Source organism: Blennius ocellaris, assembly GCF_963422515.1.
Source record: "Blennius ocellaris genome assembly, chromosome: 11".
NCBI lineage: Eukaryota > Metazoa > Chordata > Actinopteri > Blenniiformes > Blenniidae > Blennius > Blennius ocellaris.
The window spans coordinates 10866909-10883775 of record NC_137660.1 but is presented as its reverse complement, the minus strand read 5'-3'; the positions used below and the strand labels follow the sequence as shown (position 1 = coordinate 10883775).

Here is a 16867-nt window from a genome sequence, read left to right as displayed (position 1 = left end):
TTTGTCCTGGATGTCACTGTTGTGTGTCACGCCAGTAGACGGCTTTTCTTCCTGGCTCATCTTTCTTTAATGTTGTGTGCTTTGTACTGAAAAGCGAGGCATAAAAGAGGGGCACCACGTAGGGACCTCGCACTGTGTCCTCCTGCTGGAATGTTTGCAGTATTCAGATTCTTGTCTGTGTTGCCTCGAGAACATACAATCTGCTTTTTCTTACAGTCTGGCTCATAAATTCCCACAAAGTATTAGGAAAATCAACATTTAGTGAACATTTACACTTTTACTTGGATAAATGTACATTTTTGTACCAGTTTTTTTTTTTTTTTTCATTTTAATTGGCCCTGTGAATCAAGAGTGACAGACACCTGTTGAACTTTTACGGTAACATAAGTACATGTTTGGGATGGCATCAGTGTTGCCATTGTCCCAAAACAGTCATCTACGATAATGTAAAGCTCCTATAATGAGTATCACTGGTGTGTGCAGGTTTCTCTTTGCCCTCACTGAGTTCTGCCATCTTTATCGTAGTGTAACGCAACATGTGGCGAAGGCGTGCAGAGCAGGAAGCTGGGCTGCATCGGTCCCGGGATGACACCTGCCCAGGATGATTACTGCGAGCCGTCGTCCCGGCCTTCATCTCTGCAGCCCTGCAAGGAGGCTCCCTGTCACTACAAGTGGATCACAGGAGAATGGTCACAGGTCGGATTTAAAAAGAATAAAATAACTAAATAAAATACATCAGCCCTTTAAGACTGGAAATTAGCAAAATAAAGAATCTTTTTATAAATGTGACAAAGAAGAAGACCTTTGCATCAGTGCAGATTTTGTTAAACTTCCAATGGTGCGACAGTGTAAGATTATCTCTATTTGAATATATGTCTTTTTTTTTTTTTAATTCTACCTTCAAGAAAAGATCAACACTGTTAATAGCTGGTAAATTCTTTTTACTGAAGCATTTTGTACGACCATGTATTGAGTGATCAGTTTGCGTACGTGTTTGTGTTTGCAGTGCTCAGCCAGCTGTGGTGTCGGCTACCAGCAGCGTATTGTCTCCTGTGCAGTGATGCCGTCTTCTCCAACTCAGCGCCGGTACGCTCAGGCTTTTTCTGCCAGCACAAACTGCCCCGAGCCACACCCCGCTGGCACCCGGCCGTGCCTCCTCACGGACTGCCCTCACACTACCTACTGGAAAGTCGGCCCGTGGAGCAAGGTGAGCCTGATTGCAAAAAAAAAAAAAAAGGCATGCGTTTCACAGTTCCTTCCATAAATCTGTTTCATTGAACTGATTGGTTTTGTGACTGTGTGTGTGTGTGTGTCTCTGTGTTTCAGTGCTCGCAGACCTGTGGAGCAGGAGTGATGGAGCGCAGGGTGGAGTGTGCGAACCCCAAAGGCCATCTGTCCAAACACTGCCGTCACTCTGAAAAACCAGAATCTCAAGCTGCGTGTCAAGAGAGGGAATGTAAGTGGGGTTTTTCTTTGATTGTACAACTTTGAAGATATTCTCTTGCCTTCTACATCTTTTCTTCTGCCGACAGCTTGTCTATATTGTTTTCCAGGTCTTGTCTTGTGAATCTCCTCTTCCTCTGCTTCGTCTTTCTTTTTACACCGTCTTTTCTCGATCTTTCTAGATCTTTCTCTTCTGGACCTTTTCTCATGGATCTTCTGTATTAGTTTAATTGTTCTGTATTTTATCTTCTGCTTAAATGTTCTAATCTCCTTCTGGTTTCCTCTCCCATTTCATCCTTTTTCTACTTTCTTTCTTCGTCTTGTCTTCAATTCGAGATCTTTTCTGTTAAGTTTCATTTTCACGAGGTCTTCTTTGAGTTCAGTGTCTTTTTTTCTTACATATTCTCCCTTTGACCCTCCTCTGTGGTCTTCTTGGCCCTTGTGGTCCAGATGTACTCTGTTTAGCTCTACACTGGATCATCTTTTTTTCCTCTCTATTTTCTGTTCTGGGTCATCTTCTCTTCTCTTCTCTTCTCTTCTCTTCTCTTCTCTTCTCTCCCACCCACCCACCCTCAGAAGTCTTGATTACTTTTTAATTCCATAACTCACACATTTCACCATCTTGTCCAACTTTTTGATTCGCTCGGATTCTTACTGAAAACACAGATTGTGTAGCGTAATGGCGTGAAATGGACTGTGTTGTGTATGGCAACCAACATTCTCTTGGATTGTGTTTACGATAAGCCAAGATCCTTGCTTTATTTCAACACATTCTGCTGAACAGGGACGTCCGCTTAAAGCCGCTTTGAGTGACTGCTTGGTGGAACTGTAAATAAAAACTCAGCTGTTTTGGCAAATTGTGATATGGCTAGTTGGTCGAAGTGTGTCAGGGGTTTGTGCCGAGGCCGACTCTGGAGGGCTGGAACACAGCAAGCCAAAGTTTGCAGGTTCGCACACCCGCATTTCAAAACATTGCAGTCCGCACTGGGCTAATCATTCTCGACTTGGCTTCTGCCAAGTCAGGCACTGACGAAATTAAAATGATATGCTCGGGTGACGGCCAGTTCCGTGGTCGGCGTATTCATTTTAATCAGCTAATCAGCTCAACAGTATAATATGAGCTCGACAGCACTCTGGAAACACCGGGTAGGCAACACAAACAAGACATTTAGATAGCTTTTGTTAAAGGAAGCAAGTGCCAGATCATAATTTCTTCCTACAGAAGTGCTTAGTTTATTGGCTTTTGCAGTATTCTGGCATTTGCTGGCAAAAGATGAATGTAGAAACAGGCGCATGGAGAGTGTCGATATATTACAACTCACAACCTCAGTGTCATTGCCCTGCTACCCTCTCCTCAGGCCAGTTGTTCACTTCCTGCCGAGAAGTCCAGATGAGACAGGGCGTGAGGATCGATGGGGAGTACTATCTAAAAGTCAAGTCCCGGATATTACAGGTATGTCCCCTTCTGTCTGCTGATGACTCAACCAGCAGCTTCCGCTGAGATCTCATCTGTTGTCTCATTGTGTTTCCTCAGATTTACTGTGCCGAGATGCAAACCGATTATCCAAAAGAGTACGTGACGTTACGCAGTGGTCAGACGGATAACTACTCGGAGGTGTATGGGCACAGGTGTGTGTGTGTGTCTGTGTGTCTGTGTGTCTGTGTGTGATGTTATGGTTGCAATACCAGATGTGAGACTCTAAAGCACTACTGATTTCCTTTACTACCCAGGTTACTGAACCCCTTTGAATGTCCGTATAATGGAAGCCGGAGACAGGACTGCGATTGCAGGAACGACTATTCAGCAGCAGGATACACGCTCTTCCACAAAGTTCGCCTGGACTTGAGCTCTCTGAGGATAATGAGTGCGTAGTTACCGCGTGATTATCTTACACTCTTTACCGAAATGAGACCACACATCATTGCTGTGTTAACCCCCGACACGTCTCGTCCCGTACCACCAATCTCACCCAGGTCCCGGAGCCTGAACTTTCCCAATACACTGCTTTTCTCTCACACTCTCACTGGTGAAATCAAAATAATGACCTCTCGACACTCTGTGTCCACACCTCTTGGCAAAGCCTTGTAGCCGTGCCTGTCAGGGAAACGACATGAACAGGGGTGGGGTGTGTGTGTGTGTGTATGTGTGTGTGTGTGTGTGTGTGTGTGTGTGTGTGTGTGTGGGGGGGGGGGGTCTGAGCACACTCAAATGTGCATCCAATTGCATCAGTATCAAACACTTTTGTAGTTTTAGATTTGCACGCAAGCACCGGTACACACTTTGTACACCAACCCACTCACACACAATTTCAGACTATATCCTCTTCCTCATTAGTGAGGTTAGCTCCACCTGCCTTGTTGTGCCCAAGTATGCCTTTGATTAGAGAATGTGGATTAGTGGACGGGGGCGCCATGTTTGCATTTGTGTGTCGGTGTGTGTGTGTGTGTGCGTGCGTATGTGCATGGCGGGGAAGTCGGATTAGTTCCTCCACCGTCATCCCTCCATCTCCTTTATCTCGTCTGATTCTGACAGCACATGTTCCCTCGCTCCCTCCGCACGGTACTCTTTTGGCCTTCAGGTGGCTCAGGGGGGGGTAATGAGCTCAAGATGCCGGGAGGATTGTGAAGATGTGATAATTCGGTGTGCCTTGCACATCTCTTAAACTTTATCGTCACACAACACAAAGGCAGGGCAGGAAAAGAGGCCTGGACAGTGTTAACATGGGGTATTCCAGGATAGCAGAAAACTGACAAGTCAAAGTAGAAAACTAAAGAAAACAGGTTTTAGAATGATTTGTGGTTTTAAGCAAAAGTTACTAAACAATCCTGATAACCTGCTTGATTTCCATTGCTTTACATCCATACTGCTTTTTTAAATTAGTCTTACCATTGAGCAAAAACACATTTACTTCAAATATGTTGTTTATACTCACATTCTTATACAAACAATTAATTTCAAAGTCTTTATATAGCCGAACCTGACATTTTTTGAGAAAAATTGCACAGTCTAAAATCTCACCGGTTACAGTGATTCTCTGTAATACAAAGTGGTGTGCTTCTTTCACTGCGCTCCCCTGCGATTTTACTAGTTGTACTTTGCCGTCAAAGCTGCAAAGCTACAGGCACTGTTGCCATCTGCTGCTTGTTGTTGGACAAGTTGAGAACACTTTCGAGGTAATGTCAAGGTAATGCAGATTGGATTCTCACACAGTCCCATGTGTTTGTCATTTTTGCCTCACTGCTCCAGGAAGCTTTCAATGGAAAGGTGTCAGTGACGTGACATTAATCCTGCAAAGATTTGTTAATGTTGGTTTTCTGCAGATATATGTGGGGCTGTTTTCTTCTGAGCAGTGTTGCATGATGTGACTGTGGATCTGAATCTGTATCTTTGCTTTGCCATGTGTCAGTCACAGACCTCCAGTTTTCGCAGACGCCTCTCGGTCGACCCGTGCCCTTTGCTACAGCAGGAGATTGTTACAGTGCGGCCAAATGTCCACAGGTAGGCGCTGTAGCTCTGACATGTGAGAAACTGGTTTTTATGTCATTTGTGTGAACATACTTGGCTGTCCTCAATAAGGACCTTTATAAAACGATTCTCTGTTGTGTTTTCAGGGCCAGTTCAGCATTAATCTGATTGGCACTGGTCTCAAAGTGGCTCAGGCCACCAAATGGACGTCTCAGGGCAACTATGTTTCCGTCAAAGTCCACAGGTCTGAGGTGAGAAGTGGATTTCTTCATTGGTTTATTTAAGGCTGGCTCTTGCCTGATATTATCGAGTTGTAATTGTGCCTCGTGTTGGATTTGGAGTGTGTGAATAAGATTGCATTTTTGAAATGTCATCTGAATCGCTTAGCTGTGTTTGTGTCTGATTCATCGAAGAGGAATCCCCTCTGACATTTATGAGGCGTTCGTTGTCTGCATAAAACCTTGCCCTTTGCCCACTTTTTCCCTTTCCTCGTTTGTCTCCACATGTAGGACGGGACAAGAATCTATGGCCGCTGTGGTGGTTTCTGTGGGAAGTGCATTCCCCAGGCTCACAATGGCCTTCTCCTTCAGGTCCACTGAGACCAAACGCATGAATCCGTCTCGAACTCAGTAACCCAGGAGAAACACAATCAGAGTGATTTGTTGGATCCTGTCGTCACCTGCAAGCGCAGTGGACGAGGATCTGACAGTTATCATCCGAAAGTATCGTCCACAGTTCCCTAATGGCAGCTATAAAGCAGAAAAGACGCCTCCGAGTGTGCAGTGTACAGTGCTACAGGGTCCCATTCAAACTGCTCACATTGAAGAGGAGTCAGCGATGTCTGCAACAGTCCGGCAGTGGCTATCGAGCACATCTGCACTTCAGAGCCGAACCTAAAAAAAATGTTGGTTTTGTTTATTTTTAAGGTCTGCTAAGCATTTGTTTGTTTTTTTACATTTAAAACAAAGGTTACAGCACGGAGACACACCATGGAGGGAGATACAGGAATAGCATAGAAACAGACTTATATCTAAAAACAAAAAAAATCATTGTAGCTTAATAGCTACAGCTTGTTTCTGAAAAATTTTGGTTCACGATTCAGAATTCATTCAGATGAAGAAGTAGTTAAGGTTTGTCACGCTGTATGTGCTGTATAGATATTTACATTTACTGTTACACCATAAGCATGAAAGTCATTGTGAGACCTGCTACAGTTTGACTGGGACAAACTAGTGCTCAACCACGGCGGACGAGGACCCTCAACTTACAAAGTGAGAACCGCACTACACCCCTCAAACTTCAAGCATAATGCTAAGTAGTAATTTTTTACTTGAGTGCCACACTCCTCCATGTTTTTCTCATGATGTGGCGTCTGCCAATTGTAGGTAATAAGAGCAGAATTCCTGTGCTACTTGTTACATTTCATTTGAATAATCCGGGAAGTCTTAGAATATATTTCGCAACTGTCAAAACATCGCCCCTTATTATAATCATTCTCCATTACACTTACTAGAAACTCAGCTCAAAATAAGAGTTTTTAGTCTTTCTTTAGCACTCATTGAAATACTTTGAAATTTGAGGTTTCAACTTATTTCAAGTATGTCAAGGCTACTGCAACTATTTAAATATACTTGTTGTAATTTGAAGCTTAAAGTTTTCTCTGAATTGGATACATGTTAGATTGGATTTTTGCTGAAGGTTATACATTTATTTTGTGATCGCACATGATGGAATTGGCATGGGTTTGAAAGAGCTTGTGCTGTGTTTGCCTGTGCCGTAGTGTTTTTCTGTGCACACATATGACCAACGTTGGCCTCAATCTGCACATAATCATTGCTGATGACAATACAAAGAGCGCGAGGGAGAGCCGTCAAGGGTTATTATAATTTTACATTTCTAAAAATCATACAGAAGCAGCACAGATACAACCAATAACTTATTGTTACTTTGGAAGTCATATATAGGAATACTGAAATGAAATGTGGTCACTTTCCTTATAAACAAAATAATTTATAGTTTTATACAATAAAAAAAAAAAATCACTGAAGTTCTCTGGCGCCCCCTAGGTCAGGTTGACTCACACTTGGAAAAGCACTGCTTTGGACAGACAGTACAGTAGTATATTAGGAATGGGTGTGTTCCAGTAAACAATAAGCTAACAGGCTTGTTTCAGTATCATCAATGTTCACTTTAAAGTCGGCAGGTATAGGGACTGTGTTTTTTTTGTTTTGTTTTGTTTTGTTTTTTAGCACAGTAGCCTCCCAATAACCAAGCAACACAACACTGAAACCCTTCCTGACCTGCCTCATGTCAGAGGTTTAACCATAGGAGAGAAAATAAGAACAAATAGAAAACACTTTGTTATTTTCATTGTCTGTCTGCTGTCTGTCTCTGTTGTCAGATGTTAACTACTGAAGTCCTCACAGACGGTTTATTTCCTGGTATTGAAGTACACTGACACAGACTTGTGCACTCTGTTTTTAGTGCTTTTTAAAGTTCTCATCTGTTACACCGTTACCCTGTCTCCGCTGGGATTTCTCACCTCACACACTCTGTTTTGTGCCGACTGTGGGTAAACGCAACCCCTACCTCTCTCACACACACACACACACTCACACACACACACACACACACACACACACACACACACACACACACACACACACACACACACACACACACACATCCATGCTCTGTTTGAGATATGTGTTGTAATATATTTATGTTTGACCATATTTATTCTGTATTGACTTGTTCTGTTTGTTGACGTACAAGGACTGCCTTCCAGCCGCTGTGTCACGTTTGCTCCATGTCGTCTGCTTCGCTAAAATCGGTGCGAACCTACTTTGGAAGCGTATAACCACTAACCTTGAATAAGGATTCTTTGAATGGTGCTTTTGAACTACTGGAATTACCTCTAATCTTGGGAGGGAAGACACTGGGGATTTGGGGATGTAATGAATTGTGGCAGAGCTTCATAGGACTCTTTAGCACATGTTGGATCTATTATATTTTGAAAAGCATGCTGCGGTTCTTTTATCAATGAAAATCTAGCTGCCGCATTGCCCGAAATATCTGATAAATCACTGGAGGAAACAACTCTTTCTACTCATCCTTAAATGACCACGACATCTCATCGAATGGACTAACATGCTGGTACGCTCATGTTAAGCTTTAACCAAAGTAAAAACAATAGATGCAGATTTTTTTTTTCATCTTCAGACGATGCAGCTTCTTTTAATTTAAAGAATGGCTGATAATAATATAAAATAAAGTCATTGAGCAGCTAGAAAATCTTTGGCTATCATTCATTTTTTTATGATGGTCAATTGTACTATGAGGTCTGTATCAGAAATTTAAAGAATACTTGATGCACTGTGTGCTATGAATTTCGTAGAAATGTAATCCTGTTTTTTTTTTTGTAACAACCATTGAGATTTGTAACTTATGATATATGTGTATTTTTAATATTCATACTTGAATTGTAAACAATGTGCTAAGTATTGAATGGGCATTGGTAGAGAAAGAGTGTGCTTGTTTGCCATGCTTTATCCAAAGATATTTTTAAGAATCATATGTATCTAAAGTATGTGTGTAGTTCTTGTAAAAGAAAAGAAAACAAAATGATCCTGGTGCTATTGTTACTAATCATGCAATTACTGTATGTCTTGTTTCTATACTAATCATCTTTTTAAAAAAAATGTACAAAAAGTAAGAATAAAACACGTTTCAGCAGAAGTTGATTTGTGCTTTATTTTTTATTTCCAAACATCATGTATTTGGTTTTTGTTTTTTTCTTTTCTAATCAGGATTTTTTCCATAATAAGTCATGCAGGCCTCCTGGATTTCTCCGGCTGCCCCAAAGTCACGTGCTTCACCAGAGAAGGACTGCAGGTCAGTGTCGGCTGAGGTGCTTGTGCTCACCAGATTGCAGCTCCATGTGGATTCACTTAGAGGAGCTGGCTGCATTTCTACAAGACTTTGTGGAGTTCAGTTCCACTTAAGAGACACATAAACAGAACAAGTGCTTTCAAATCCATTTCTCACTAATGCGGATGTGCTCTTGGGTCCTGGAAACAGCTGAAGCTGTCAACAACTCAGTGACTCATTTAATTGTTGTGTCAAATCTCACAGTGAGGTAAGTTTCCGGTAAACTTTGAAAATCCACAATAGGGTAACATTTTCGAGGAATTATGTCACAGAGCAGCCTCGGTAATGAAGATGCAGGTAAAAGAGGTAAACTGTTTATATACAAGCCGCTTTTCAAGGCCTTAATGCACTGAGGTAGCTTTGTACATTAAATGAAAACAGATACCGGCGTTCCTCAGGAGGTGCTTTGATTTCCTGCCAGAAGCCTGCCTTGGTTCCCAAAATCTAATCTTAGGATTTGGAAGAATCCTGAAGCACGACAACGTGTCCTTAAAAAGTCGTTTTCCAGGGGAAACCAAGCTGTGATGAGGTCCTTCCAGACTCTTTAGGCTGTGGGCTAGTTAGGAAACAGCTTCCCTGCTTGTTGTGAGCATAAACCAGACTTCTTTAATGACGGAGCTGAAAAGCACAAACCTGCACAGAGAATCCCCATAAAAAACACTAATGATTGATGTTTACCATGAAGCGCAGTCTGCTTTGAGGTAACAGTGCAGACATTCCAGTGTAATCTGCAGCTGCAACCTGCTCGAAAGGGCACATTTCCTGGGAGCAGAATGGTTTTTCGCAGACACACTGAAAAAAGCTCACCTAAAATTTAATCTGATACATCTGCAACCTTTCTGAGCTGACATCCTATGAAATGTTTGTTTTGATCAAGTTTTCAATCATCATATCCGAGTGGCTATTCTACCCTTTTCTTTCTTTTGACAATGCCACGTCACATCTCACTATAAATGTGAAAACATCTATAAAAGAACAGCGGGATGGATTTAACATATTACGAAAGGTTAAGTGTTACACGTTATGACACTTAAAGTACATCATGATGGTGAATCTCCTTCATATGGACTTTCAGATACGCACAGTCCCCAAACTGAGCAAATAGTGACCCCTTGTGTACAAAACATCACACTATGAATGTTTTATGAATGGCCAACCATGGTCTCGGAAGAAACACCGTCCTACATGCAGAAAGCCTGATGAAGGGGACGTTTTTTACACTGAGGTCTGTTGGTCCTAAACAACCAGAGTTGGAAATCACTGGTCTAATCAAGCAATATATCACCAGGAGTGCTGTTGGAATTGCAGGTAGAAGAGATTTACAGTGTCATACTGCTCTTACACTCACATCATTTTTTTAATGGTTCACAGCAATAGCAATGGTGCTATCATCCATCGAGTCATCTTCTGTCCTGTTTGAACCAATCAGAGGTCACAGGACCGCCTGAATTATTATACATTTGTTTACTTCTTCTCCTTCTTCTTCTGAACCTTACTCAGTTAATTTAATCATACAACACCGTAGTTTTCTGCTCACTTGAATCATGTTAATTTGTGCTTCTCTGTTTCATGGACTCAGCTCAGGAATGAGAGTGAACTGTTTGTGTTATTTATTAACCTTTCCAACTGCTGTGAGCATTCTAAAAGACCAATCAGAACTATCTGTTGTATAATATGAAGGTGATACACTCGTACCTTTATAGATCTGTGCCGGTACCTGCTAAATAAACAGCATTATCATGTATGATGTATAGTTAATTTTCAATTAGATTTTCCTTTACCTTTTCCTTTATTTGTTAAATAGACCATGCATTGAAATTAATTTGTAGATTTAAATCACCAAGATTATAGTCCAAGCTCATTTCTGTCCCCTGACAATAACAAAGGCAGAGATGATGAGGAGATTAAGTTACAGAATAATGGAGGTTAATCTGGAAAAATTGCAAATGTGCAAAGTGGTGGGTACATGAGTACCTGCAGCTTAAGTATGTTTCAAAATGGAAAAAAAAAAAAGATTTACTGCCACTCCTGCGAGACAGTTGAACATACTAAAGGGTGACTAAAGGACTTCCTCCTTTCTCCCCTGCTCATATTCATAAAGTACTTTGGGTTTAAACATTGCAGCAGAGTTCTGGAATCAGTGTGTCATTGTTAGAAAAATGCAGGTGCTACTCATAACATGAACAATGGCTCTATTTCATCCGGGCATCTCTGGGAGTTGTGACCAGGTCAGCATGTGGAAAACCATGATCCTGATCATGACTCAGCATTAACTCTCTGTAATTTAATTAGCCACACTTCTGCTATGACCACCAGAAGGAACAAGTCAGTGGTTTTCTGCCCCCAAAAAAAAGAAAAAAAGAAGAAGGGGGGAGTACGTTGTAGACCTTGACCAGTAGATGGTGGAAAAGCATTAGAAAACCCGTTGGCTCTTTCTATGGATTCCCTCAAGTTTGAACAAAGTGAGAGCAAGCCATCAGGAGTTATTATTGTGGGAATAAACAGGAGCACCTGGAGAAAAGACACATGTGGTGGGAGAACATGCAGATTGCAGAAATTCTCCAAGACTTGGTGCGAGGAAAGCTTTGTCACCATGCGGCATGTGTCATCTTTGGCATGGCTATTGTTGAAGCTGAGATAGTTTACTTTTATGAGTATGCACTGCAACAATCTGTTGTGTATATGTGTTTAGGTTATCTCCTGCAGGGTTTTCCCTCCTGTGCTTCAGCAGACGTCTCCGAGCACAAACATCCTTCCTCAGCAGTCCTTGAAGAGATTTTCCCAGCGAGAGCTGTTGCAGGAAGAGGAGGTTGTTTAAGCATGCTCAAATCCTTGTGTACCTTACACATGTGTACACACATAACTCCCCCCCTCCGATGCACATGCAGATCCTCTAGTGGAACAGTTGCCCTTGAACAGTATCGGTTTCATCGTTTGATGCACCATGTCTGCTATAAAATCCATGGAAACCACACACGATTGAGCAGTTCCCTCCTCTGCCAACTGGACTCTCGGTAGTTTAGGGGTAGAAGCCGTTGGCACTCTGCCTTTGCGGGCATTATAGTCGGCACTGTCAGCCTGGCTGCCAGCACTTTTGAAGGAAATCATGTCAACTTTGACTTTAACTGGCTGAGACTGAATGAGGTCATTTTTAGGTATTGTGTTACACGTCTAGAGTGTCCATTTTGTAACAGCTGCATGCGATATGTAAGTGTGTGTGTGTGTGTGTGTGTGTGTGCGGGCGGGGGGGACTGCCGGCCTGGTCCAAAGCTGACCACCTATTCACCACTCAGGGTCTGTTGGTATGCTGTCAGAAACTGGCCCAACTGGAGGAGATATGAAAGTGTCAAGGGGGTGGTTAGTGTTGGACCCCCGGGGTCTGCAAGTATGTGCCAAGAGCCCACATGCACATGTGGTGTGGTGAAAAATGGGCTCACATTGTTTGATCCATGAATGTGAGACTGGGGCGTGAATCTCACGTTAAGCCCGACAGTGAACAGAAGACACTCACTGAGGGATTTCCATGTCTGCTTGGGGGGGGGGGGGGGTGCTTTGTTAGGAGTTCCACACACAGTAACAAGGCCTGTTCTTGACAAGCTTCTTGTGGGTGAAGTACTGCAACCGTAAAAAGCCTGCTGACAGTCATTTAGGAAATGCACACATCATGACCAGTGGCGGTGTTTTCGTTGTCAAAAATACTTTCGCATTGTAAAACTTTAGGCTGTTAAGCAGCCTGGAAAATGTTGCCCCGCGTCAGCATAGTTAGAATGAATGAGGCGGAGGCCAGACGCGGCCGTAGTCGAGCTGTGGCTGGTCTTTTGTGCGAGAAGCTCGCAGGCCAGACTCGACAACGGGAGTCGAGAGGAAAGAAAAGCTAATTATTTTTAACAGCTTAACACTCCAATCAAATGAGCATTCTGTACATTTTTACACACTGTTGTGTCTCACATCACCGAGGTGTACATATTAAACCTGTTCGCAGAATGTCTCCTTTGTTTTTGTAGCTCACACTTCTACGAGGCCTGAGCGCTGCTGTACATTACAATGTGGTCTAGTCACTCTGTCATGCGATGGCACAGACAACAGGCCCATGCAGGCGTCTCTGTGGGACTCGTGTGGCTTCAGCATGGTTAAGGGTGTATTACTGCACATGAGAAGGAAGTGATAATCTGTATGTGATCAGTGGGAATGTTTCCAAAGCTAACAAAATAGATGCTCAAGGTCAGGAGGGAATTCTTGTTTAAAAAAAGAAAAAAAAAGGTCACAGAATAGATCAAGTCCATGTTTTCATGCTTCGGAGGAAGAGCATCATCACATGAGTCTGCCTTCATTACAAACTACGTCATTAATGTACACATTGCTGTATTGTTGCAGTGTTGCTGTGACTGTCTCATGACTCAGTCATTAAACTCAGCTGAAGTGACATCAATTAACTGTAAGTCCCATGGTGCTTCACAGATGTTGTTTCACTCTGTTTATTATTAAAGTCCTTTCTTTTGTGCCACAACTCAGCAAAAAAAAAAAAAAAATCTGCTCTCGGTGGGGGGGGGGGGGGGGGGGGGGGGGGGTGTTATACTCTTTAGACAAGAAGAGGTAATAAAACAGCTGAGATAAACTACCCATATGCTTTTATTATAAAAATCAGCTGTTCTTTTAATGAACAAATCATGTGTTTGCAGGCTCATGCTCATGTTTATTGGTACTTTTTTCATTTTGCTAGGGTGGAGTTAGTTAAGGATAAATGTCTTGTGGCGTCTTGAGTGAATAGGAGGTTCGAGAACAGTAACCATGAACAGATAAGCTATGAAGTGAGAAGCTCAGGGAAAGTCTTGTAATTGCAACAGCGTGATTGGTCTCAAGATGTTGAACAACAGTTTTAAGATCGTTATTCGTGGTTGAGACATTGGAAATCCAAGGTCCACTACAAGTATAATTTTTAAACAGGATGACACAAAGTCATGGCAAATTATGTGTAGAATTAGTACCTAAAACGTTTTTTTTTTTTTTTAAATACAGTGTCGTCATATAATCCTTATTCACCCGATTATCAGCACTGTTTGAGCATTTTTAAAAGGTGCCTTCCGGGCTTTGCTGAGGTTTTTTTTTAATGATTTTGGTGAGGTTTGTTTATATTTGGTCCAAAAAACTGTGCGAGGAAGAAGCATGTTCAAACAATGATTAACTTCCTGTCTGCAAGTGCCAAGGTTACCATTGGTTGACACCTAAGAACAAGACACAGGGTGACGGCAATGTGGAGGTGGTGCCGGTTCTGCAGGGTCTGCTGAAGGCCAGACTGAGGGGGAAGATGATGATTTGATAGTACAGTTTGGTTTGGATTTTTAAACCCCCCCCTTAAAAGAAATCAATATCCAGTAGCAGATTGTAGCAAAGAAAGAGAAAGAGAGTCTTTGCTTAATCTGAGTTAATGAGGGTACTGTGCATGATGCTGCAGTTTTACTGCCAGTCTAAAAATAACTTGAGATTGACTGAAGAAAGACACACTTTGAACATTGAATGGGAGACTGGGGGAAACAAAGATGCTTCAGTGTGATCTAACTGTGGGAGGTAAAAGCATTTGGAAGTGATTTACCTCTTGTTTTGCAGTGATCCATAACCCTGGTAGGGGTGAACTCACATCAATCACTGCACCCACTGACTCACTTCTTGATTTAGTTTCTTCTTGTGTCCAAAAGAAATGTTTACTAATTACTTTCATAAAAACAATGTATACAAATGAGATAAATAAATTGGTTGCACAGTGTTCTGATCAATATTGTAGGTTTGATCTTTTTTTAATCCTCAAGCTAATTCTTCTTCTTTCATCTAGATACTAATTCTTCAAAAGCCCCCCGAGCGTCGCATGTCACCCCTCTTTCTCGGATTCAAGGAGTCCCGTGGTCCTATGATGAGCATGGTTTCCTTTTACGATCACATTACAGATCTGCTGTAGAGGATCTTTGTGTTTGGACAAATATCTGCATATTGAAAAAAACAACAACCCAAAACTCTCATATGTTCATCATCTCCATGGCATCTCATGCACTCTCAGAGCTGCTTTCTCTTTGCCAGGACAATAGCCAACGGCAAGATTTCAAGCTCTCCGGCCCACATTTGCCATCTGTCAACTTTTGTATTCCACATTAGAGAAAACTTTGGTTGAGATGTAACGCTCCACTTCCTGTGTCCTCCAAAGCACACGCTGATGAAGTTATTAACTGTTTTAAAAGTCTTTTAATAGTATTTTTAAATTACTTTATTTTACTTGTGTTTGAAAAGGGCTCTCCGAGAACTTCCTGGGTTCCTGAGAGCCACACAGTGGCTCATTTAGTGTGAAGTTTGTATATATTTCATGTGCATTTGGGGCTTTTTTCTTCCATCCATCCATCCATCCATCCATCCACCCAATATTAATATTTGGAAGGAATACCTTATTGAAAGTTTGTGTGAATATTCATTAGATTAGGTACACGTTTGTCATATAAATAATTCAGTGACAAAACAACCTTCAGCTCATCCAGTGGCATGGAGAAACCAAATATTGCCAATAATGTAATAATTTTTGTTATTCTAAATGTAGTAAAGCCAATCATGTAATCATTTTCCTTATAATACTTTGACAAAATGTTACATTATTGGCTGATAATTACTTGATAATTATAGGAGCATTGAAAAATGTCCTTTGAAAATTGTAATAACTGCAGCTAATCATGTTAAATAAGACTGCAAGTAATGGAAATAATAGTTTTTTTCTTGCACGTTGTATAGAGCTGTGTTTTAGGAAAAAGAAATAATGGAAAGGATCCCTGATGGACTGTATTATTATTATTATTATTATTATTATTATTATTATTAATAATAATAATAATAATAATAACAATAACAACAACAACAATAATAATAATAATAATAATAATAATAATAATAATAATATTAAATTGAGGATGTGTAAGTATATTTTTCATTGTCAAGATATCCCTTTGCTGACTATATTCTATTTAAAATGGTCCAGATCTAATTTTATTTGGGGTTATTATGTTATTGTCCATCATTTGTTGCTTCAGTGGTATTGAGAAGACAATTACCTAATCAATTTGTACATTTTCACAACAATTTATGAAAGTCTGAATGGCTATAATCCAAATGTCAGTGGACATCTCGATCCAATTGAGGAGAGACATCGAGCCAAGCGAGGTCTGAACATTAACAGACAGAATCAGCTGAGTCACAGATCCATACCATGAGATAATCGGGATTGAAATAACTCAGACAAAAGACATTTCAACAGGCTACAACTCTTTCAATGGCAGAAAATGACAGGAAAGATATCCAAGTCATAATTTAATGTCCATTGAACGACAGAACAAGCTGCGGTCCAGTTGTCCAGTGGCATCACCAGTAAATGATCACTGGCACATTTTTTACCTTGGACTTTACTGCAGCATCTACAAAAAGACATAGAACACTGACAGTCTGATTCCTCTGATAACATTGTGTGAGAAGAAGTGGTGAAAAGCAGCACTTGAACTGATCCAACTTCTTAATGTTTAGATGCTAAAAACTGTGTTATCTTAAGGAAAGAAAATCCTCCAAAGCAATAATTTCAGTGAGCGATGTGTTTTACAAGTAATTATATTCATGTCTGGATGGGGCCTGACTGGAGACGTGTAAACAGTTGAAGATTAAATGAAATGACATGTGGGAGTTGGATCAAGGCTTCAATTTTTTTCTTTCTTTCTTTTTTTTTTTTTTGTATGCATACTTTGAGATGATTACCATAATTGCCTTGCAAACATCTTAGCTAATTTGGAGACATATTTTTTTATAATCTTTAACCAGATCAAATAACTCCAGCAAATAAAAAATTAATTGTTTGTTTGGCTCCTTGAACTAAAAAGTTTTTCTTTGTGACTTTCTAGCAAGCATCATAACTGCTTGGATGAACGTTGGACAATTTGTGCAGTGAAGCTTTTCCATGTTCAAATTCGAGCCTTATGTCCCAAACATAAGACACTGTTTGCATTTAACACG

The 16867-nt window shown here is 41.1% G+C and overlaps 1 protein-coding gene across 1 annotated transcript in view; it reads left to right on the top strand.

Annotated features, from left to right (window-relative positions):
- LOC308136512 (A disintegrin and metalloproteinase with thrombospondin motifs 20) overlaps positions 1-8581 on the top strand; it is a 75015-nt gene extending 66434 nt beyond the window's left edge. The window contains exons 31-39 of the mRNA XM_080504852.1: positions 526-696; positions 1007-1207; positions 1327-1456; positions 2802-2896; positions 2978-3072; positions 3175-3308; positions 4851-4942; positions 5056-5160; positions 5419-8581. Of these exons, the coding sequence (XP_080360978.1) occupies positions 526-696; positions 1007-1207; positions 1327-1456; positions 2802-2896; positions 2978-3072; positions 3175-3308; positions 4851-4942; positions 5056-5160; positions 5419-5508 (1113 nt within the window). The 3' untranslated portion in view covers positions 5509-8581. The remainder of the gene's footprint in view (positions 1-525; positions 697-1006; positions 1208-1326; positions 1457-2801; positions 2897-2977; positions 3073-3174; positions 3309-4850; positions 4943-5055; positions 5161-5418) is intronic.
- Positions 8582-16867: the final 8286 nt, after the last annotated feature.